This window comes from Epinephelus moara, chromosome 19 (assembly GCF_006386435.1).
Source record: "Epinephelus moara isolate mb chromosome 19, YSFRI_EMoa_1.0, whole genome shotgun sequence".
Taxonomy (NCBI): Eukaryota; Metazoa; Chordata; class Actinopteri; order Perciformes; family Serranidae; genus Epinephelus; species Epinephelus moara.
Genome location: NC_065524.1, coordinates 2,775,917 through 2,783,758, shown reverse-complemented (window position 1 = coordinate 2,783,758; position 7,842 = coordinate 2,775,917). Strand labels below are relative to the sequence as shown.

The 7,842-nt window shown below is 39.4% G+C and overlaps 1 protein-coding gene across 3 annotated transcripts in view; it reads right to left on the bottom strand.

The window, feature by feature from the left end:
- Positions 1-440: 440 nt before the first annotated feature.
- The window catches only part of LOC126406440 (core histone macro-H2A.1), a 27,547-nt gene continuing 20,145 nt past the window's right edge, over positions 441-7,842 (bottom strand). For all 3 annotated transcript variants that reach the window (XM_050070725.1, XM_050070727.1, XM_050070726.1), the window contains 5 exons: positions 6,286-6,381; positions 5,742-5,841; positions 5,568-5,657; positions 3,235-3,409; positions 441-977 (listed from right to left, as the gene is read on the bottom strand). In XM_050070725.1, coding sequence (XP_049926682.1) covers positions 812-977; positions 3,235-3,409; positions 5,568-5,657; positions 5,742-5,841; positions 6,286-6,381 — 627 coding nt within the window. In that variant the 3' untranslated portion in view covers positions 441-811. The remainder of the gene's footprint in view (positions 978-3,234; positions 3,410-5,567; positions 5,658-5,741; positions 5,842-6,285; positions 6,382-7,842) is intronic.

Genomic DNA, 7,842 nt, shown 5'->3' with positions numbered 1-7,842 from the left:
GGTGGGCACCAAAGATGGCCACAGTGACCTTAACCTTTGACCACTAAATTCTATCAGTTTATTCTTCAGTCCAAGTGGACATTTGACCTTTGACCAGCAAAATATTATCAGTTCGTCATTGAGTCCAAGTGAATGTTTGTGCCAAATTTAAGGAGATTCCCTCAAGGTATTCTTGAGATATCATCTTCACAAGAATGAGACAGACAAGGTTACAATGACCTTGACCTTTGATCTATGACCATCAAAAACTACTCAGTTCATTGTTGAGTCCAAGTGGACATTTGTGCCAAATTTGAAGAAATTCCCCAGAGGCATTCTTGAGATATCATGTTCACAAGGATGGGATGGACAGACAACCTGAAAACATACTGTCTCCGGTCGTGGCTATCATTGGTGCGGAGGCATGAAAATGGTAAGTGTTGGAAGTCTGAACAGATCTCTGGTGTAAAACATCTGAAATTTTATTTCAAAGCTGAATGAGAACCACAGTTTTTAGTAAACTAACTGTATCAGAAACTACAGAGGCCAGGAAAACTGTTATATTTGTACATGGAATGTAAAAACATCATTGAAACAAGGAACCATAATGGCAAACTGTACTGATTTAAATTATCTAATCTTTAACGAATGCAATTTATTGAATGGACAGTGGAACATAAAAAGTGAACAGCACTCCACTCACACATAGTTTTTTTCCTCTTTATCAAGACAGATTCCACATCAACCCCCCCCCCCCCTACTGCCATATCACCTATCTACACCACCTGCAACAAACAACAGTTAAAAAAACAGACCCATAAAACAAGAATCCTCACTTGGCGTCCAGCTTGGCCATTTCCTGAAGGTATATTCCAATACTCTCACTGTCAAACAGAACAAAGTAAATGTTTTTCAGAGAGGAGCTGGTGGACGACACAAAATGGTTGGAGATGGCCTTGAGGATAAGCTGGGCAGCTGTTTGTTTTGGGAATCCATTCCTGTGAGAGAAATTCAGGATGTGAAATGAATTTCATGGCAACAGCAGTTAGAGTACAGACTAGTAAGGACTTATGAATATAAGTTGCAGCTAAAAGCAACACAACAAACGAGGGTGCTTTGAAATGTCATCGTAAATATAAATATAATCTGTGAAAACAAATCAAAATCCTCTGCCCACTCTATTGCCTCTTAGTGCTTCTAATAGCCTAACCGCACCTAAATGAATTCAACCAATCAGAGCTGAGGAGTCTCTAGCGCAGCTGTAGCTCACTGCCCATGAACTGTGGTCAAACTGTCAAACTAGGCAGCACTGATCAAATATGTATCAAAATACTGTTACTGCCTTGCCTATTTCTCAACTCAAATGTTTTCAGAGACATATCTCTCATATCTGTTTGGCTTAGGGCTGCGCAATATGGCTTAGAAATAATATCACCATATTTTTAGGCTTTATCCTGATACACAATATGTATCACAATATTTTGGAATCTCCCTCAAAGTAATGCAGACTACTAAAACACAAAATCATTAAATGAACTGCAGTTTTACAATAAAGCAGCTACTGTCATAGAAAGGTTAAAAAAGTACTGTTTTCATTAAAAACAAGTTGAAGAATTGTTATAATTAAATAAAGTAGGACCATTTGTGCTTTTATTTTGAAGCATCCAGCTTGCCTTGAGCTGGAAATGTTGATATTTTTGCTGTGAACTTGAAGCTTCCAGTCAACAGTCAGATGTTAGCAGTTAGCACCAAGTTAAACTGTTGCTGCTGCACCTTTAAACATGGCATGAGCTGGAAACACACACACAGCTCCTCAGTTTATATATATATATATATATATATATATATATATATATATATATGTACACACACATAGTATTTGCAAGTCGCAGTGGTGTGACGGTCACAAAATGCAACTAAATAGTGGCAGTCTGGAGCCCTGCAGACGAAAAAACACAACTTGCTTTCTATCGCTCATAAAATAATCTGGATGGTTGGAGGATTGTGTGATGTGTATCATGTTTGTGAGTCTTTCTTTTTTTGTGTGTGTCAGTAAGAGGGAGAGAGAGCCACAGGAGAGAGTGAGAGAACCAAAACGCAGAGTCTCATGCCGCTGGCTTAAAAAAATGACATGACCATTTCGACACAAATTTCCAACATTCATTATATACATAGGACATAGAGCAAGCCGTGATACATCGAGTATATTGCCCACCCCTGGTTTAACTCTAAAATAAGAAAGTTGGTCGGATTGAAGGATTATCATGCCAAAACACTGCACAGCAGTTTATAATGACACAAGATTTTACAACTCTGTAATGCTGTCAAGGAAGTATTTATCTTTTGTCGTGACAATTATGAAATAAATACTAAAAATATGGGGTTCTACCAAAAATGTGAACTTGCATGTCTGTGATTGGCCACCACAGTGTCTTGTTGGATGATGGTGTATTGTTTAACAGCAAAAGTAGAGCTTTGAGAGAGGGGTTGTCACTGCTGGAGATCTGTGGTGAGCTGTAAAGTTTAACCACTGAGAGGAGGAAGAGTGTTTTCAGTTCTCTCACAGGCTGCATCAGTGATGGTTTTTAAAATGTATTTTGCTGCTTTAGTTAATAGCCATCACTCACCATTACTTCTTACAATAAATCCACAGATAAATTCATGTCAATGAATGTTTTTATTAGAGAATTCTGGTGCTGGTTTATAAAGTCACACAGTGCCAAAGTGTGGAATGACAAGTTGGGACTCTGATTGGTCCTGTTTGCTCACATGCTGTGTTTGGCTGGATATTCATTTATTCATCAAAACTCTAAGGATAAATATAATAACTTTCCCTGGGCTGAGAGGGAAAACAGTTTAGACTGAGCTGATCTGTGAAGAATCCCCACAACATGTTCTACATAAGAGATGTATGATACATTTATCACAGTGCTCTGCATGTTTTACCTTGTGCTGCTGGAGTGTTCACATTAATCTGACTCTGCTGTGTTGAAAGTAATAGGGAAGATCAATATTACCAGCAAAACTCTTTCTTTTCCTGCTGGGTGACTGAAACAAATGCACAGGCACTTTTAAGTTTAAAGGCATCTGACACTCGCATTACCGAGCTATCATACAGACTGTGAACCTGGCGTTCATTCTCAGACTTCATGTCAGAGTATATAAGCTCTAGTGAAGCGCTCATCATCTCTGAAGTGATAAATACATTAGCACACCGAGAGTTTGATGCGAGTCCTGTGTCAGAGTAGAGCTCACCGTCCAGCTGGAAGTGAAGGGAAAGCCACAGACTTGAGCTTCTTCTCCTCTGCAGCTGAGAGGCAGTTCTTCACAGTCTTCTCTAGCTGGTCCTCACACTTGTCTGAACCCCACTGAGGGACGTTACAGTGGATGATGAAGCGGGCTGCCATCCCACTGGCCTGGCTAACTGCCACTGCAGGGTGAAAAGACCCAAACACTGAGTTTGACAGTTTAACCCTAACACACATACCTTGGGTCTCAAGAGAGTGGGGTCCATATTACACCCTGTTCACTAAATTCATTTTAGGCCCCTTGTCAATCAATCAATCAATCAATCAATCAATCAATCAATTAATTTTATTTATAAAGCCCAATATCACAAATCACAATTTGCCTCACAGGGCTTTAACTATTTGTTTGTAACTATTTGATGCTGTTACTAGTGTTGGAAGTGATTGTTTTTCTGATGTTTTCCTTCCAAAAGCTGATATGGTCTTAGAGACCCAAGATACGTCAGATTGTTTTTTAATTTTCATGGTACTGTTTGTAGGTAGCTGGAACGTTATGTTCTCCTGTTGGGCCTTATTGTGTCTCACTGATGCTATAGATTAACCCTAACATAAGAATGACTGAGTTTATGTGTTACTGCTTCCTGTCACAGTAACATGATGATGCAGCATTGATGTGTCAGGTTCACCTTGTCACTTTGATTATTAAGAAGCAGAACTGAAGCTGTGTTTCATAAACAAGGTGTCTCATAAGACCTAAGGTTGTAGTGATGTCTGGGTTTGTAACACAGGAAAATAATGGGCTTCATGCTGCAACCACTTATATGAACAAATTGCTCTTAAGTAGCACATGCAAATGTTTAAGAGAACTTGTCTCTGTCACTAGTTATCTTGTACTCAGAATTTTAAGATTCGTTAAGATTAGAAACATAATCACTATTACCATGTCACTTAACAAAGAACACAAGTGACTGGGATAAAAGTACAGACTTAAAATGAACAAAAACAATAAAAGCTCAAATAAAGTGTAGTTTTTTTCTTCCTCCTGCCGGTTCTGGAGCTTCTTAAGATGCTCTAAGCCAGAGTGGGTGAAAACAAAAATATATTTTTTATTTTTCAAAGTAAAACAAATGAAAAAGATGTGCAGTATATGTGTAATACTTTTACATCTAAATAACTGTTATCAAGCCACAATTCCTTTTATTTTGAAAGTCAACAACACAAGTTGAACCTTTGACCACCATTGTTACATTCATCACCGACGTGGAGGACTCCAGCGATGAAACTTTGCAGCCTAACGATGAGATGGCAGCTAACACTGAGCTTAAGACAACCAAGGAGGATCCTTTTGAGGTTTTATGGTGGTGGAAGGCGCATGGTAAAATGTTTCCTAACCTGATTGAATGTTTTCAGCATCCCAGCATCGAGCACAGCCAGTCAAAGAAACTTTTCCTCTGCTGGATTTGTAATTCAAGAACTGAAAACTTAGCTTAATGTGAGTGACTGTAGCCTGTGTGTGTTTAATCACGGGTCGGGTCAGGTCAGGTCAGGTCGCAAGACTTTTATTAATGGGTGCGGGCAGGTGCGGCTTTGACTTAGACATAATGACAAGTAACAGGTTCTGGTACTGAGCTTTCCAGGTATGGGAGTGTATGGGTTTTCAATAATGGACCCGTGCAGGACTGTGCTCTGAGCCCTGTACCAGTGGGTAGGAGGCACTCATTACTCTACCATCATTTCTCAGAGTGTTGTCAGTTACGATACTTTTGAGAAACACCTCTTAAGCTTTAGACGGTTCATAAGATGGATTTTACAATCCTCTTTAGATGATTTTGAGAGGCCCAGAGCTGTCGTACAAGTCATGAACTATCTGACAGTGTGCCTGTCTTTCTGCTGGGATAACATCGGTTGGAATTTAGAATGTGATACATTCATCTCAAGTAACTCAGAGTTTTAATGTTATAAAATCAACTGAAATCAAATAATAATTATATGGAATTAACAGTGTGATTTGCATCATGGCAAATTTACTGAGGGGTAAATTCTACTTTTTTTCCTGGCAACTCAGGGAGGAACCAAACCCCAAAACCCAGATCTATGTGAAACCTACTGGTCATTCAAGGTTGAAAAAGACGAGCAAATACAAGATTACCTGACATCTAAAGCACATTTCTCTGTCTTCAAATTGTAGTGCAACAGCAGTTTGCTCTGAGGTCTGAAACAACTACTGCTGTATACAGTATAGCTTTCCATTAAAAAACAACCTTAAACAGCATCTCAAACAACACAGCTGATACAGTTTTCCATGTATGAAATTTAGTCCCGAGACTGTCGAGTCTGTACCTGACGCCACCTCCAAAGGCCCTTGTGCTTTCCGCAGCTCCTTGACTCCCTCCAGGAACTCTCTACCTCCAGCTTTCTCCAGGGCGTTACCTGAAAACAAAACAGGAGCAGGTGAACAGAGGGAAGACTGAAAACTTGTTTTTAAGACATTAAGTACACAAAACATGTCCTCACCCACTCCATCTTTGAGGTCCATCTCTGCATTTGTTGGGTTAATTATCCCCTCCACTTTGATTGTTCCAATTTTGCTGATTTCACTCTCTGTTAGTGAAAGCTGTAGATTCACAAAGTCACCAACACAATGTGAGGAAACAGATGCTGTAGTTTTCTTTATTAAGTCAAAGTGGACACTGTGAATTAGACTGACATGTTGTTTGGGCTTTTACCAAAAATCACAGTGAGTAGACACTGTTGTCACTCTTATGCTTACATATTAAAATAAATAAATAAATAAAAAGGGGGAGTTTTTCCTTATCCGCTGTGAGGGACCAAAGGACAGAGGGATGTCATATGCTGAAAAGCCCTCTGAGGCAAATTGTGATTTGTGATATTGGGCTTTATAAATAAAATTGAATTTAAAAAAATTAACATTTACACTGGTTGTCACTTAGAAGAGCTTAACATTATTGGTTCTAATGGATCATTTTATCACATATCAGCAGCTTCAGTTCACAAATAATAGCACTGGTTTTCTGTGAGTCTAATATACGTATATTACCTTTTGTCCAAGGAAAAGGCTCTTTGCAGACAGGATGGTGAATCCATCTCCAGGACCGTCTTCCACTGTGGAGTTTGGTACAGACTCGTCTGTGCTCTTTGCCAGATGGGAAGAATGGCACATTAAAACCATACTTTGATTATAACAGAGAGTACAGTTAAACAAAGTGAGTTGAGTATCAAAAGCTCAGTACTTGTTGACACTGAGTGTAACAGGGTCAATTATGCAGCAGCAATATGTGTAAAAGAAAATGTACATTAGTTATTGTGTTATAATTACACAAAGTCTGTGTTACCTTAAGTTAATTTTATTTATATTTATTTTGGTTAATACCTGACATGTTAGGCCTCCGAGTCAGTTATGTGGAACTTTAATTTGAGTGTAACCCTACGTTTACTATACAGTGTGACACTGCCCTCTGTAACTAGTGTCTCCACGCCTTTTCCTCTTCCCTTTTGTTGTTGATCTCCGTGGGAGAGGTAAGTGGCCTTGCAGTCGGGAGAAATTTCTGTGTTTTAGCCTCTGTTATTTGCATTTAAAAGTTTACGGGCTAGCTTAAACTTGTTGTGAAGTGCTTACAATACACTACAACATATTTCTGTGTCATTTATTTTGTGTAGGGGCACGTTTTATGGAAGACAACGTTACTGACTGGAGGATTTTGTATTTATGCTGCTTTCGTCAGGTATGCTATGTCCTATTTTAGTTTTGTATTATTTACAACGGCCCTTTTGTTGTTGATCTCCGTGGGAGAGGGGCACGTTTTATGGAAGACAACGTTACTGACCGGAGGATTTTGTATTTATGCTGCTTTCGTCAGGCTGCTTCTGTCAGATTAAATGGAGACTGCTTCCAAAGATATCCACGTCTGAGTCTTTTCCTCAAACACAACGCACACAACGCAGAGTCAGACACCACCGGTTACATGAATATCATGATGTGTCATGGATCAAAAAACGACTTCCAATGCTTTATCAAATTCTTGGCTTTCTCATGATTTCTTGAGTCTAAATGTTTTCAACACAGATGCACTGAGCAGTGAGGTATATTTTGTTGAATGAAATAAAGGTTAAAACACATTAAGTGTGAAAGTTCATTCTTGACTGTGAACATAGTTGTTTGACAAAATACTGAAGGTCCACTTACTACCCTTCTCTGGAGCTTTTAACCAAATCTTAAAGGGTAACTTCGGTATTTTTCAACCTGGGCTCTATTTCCCCATGTGTATGTGTGCGTATGATTCATGGGTACAACTCGTTCTAAAACTGGTTCAGTATTGAGGGAGGCGGATGCAGCCAGGAGCTGCGAAACGAGCTAAAATGTTAACGGGGGCAAATGTGTCCCATATAAGTTTGCGCATTAAAAGTGCTTTTTTTCGCCACTGACCGGTTCAGATCGCCAGTGCTATCTCTGTAAATAGCATATTGTAGTGACCCTGGGGCAGTGGTGAGTGTGGTATGAGTGGAGTCAGCTGTCAGTCAGTGTTGGAGCAGAGAGGGGGAGGGCTGCCCCGCTGGGTACTGTAAGTGAGTATGTGTGTATGAAGTGTGTGTGTTA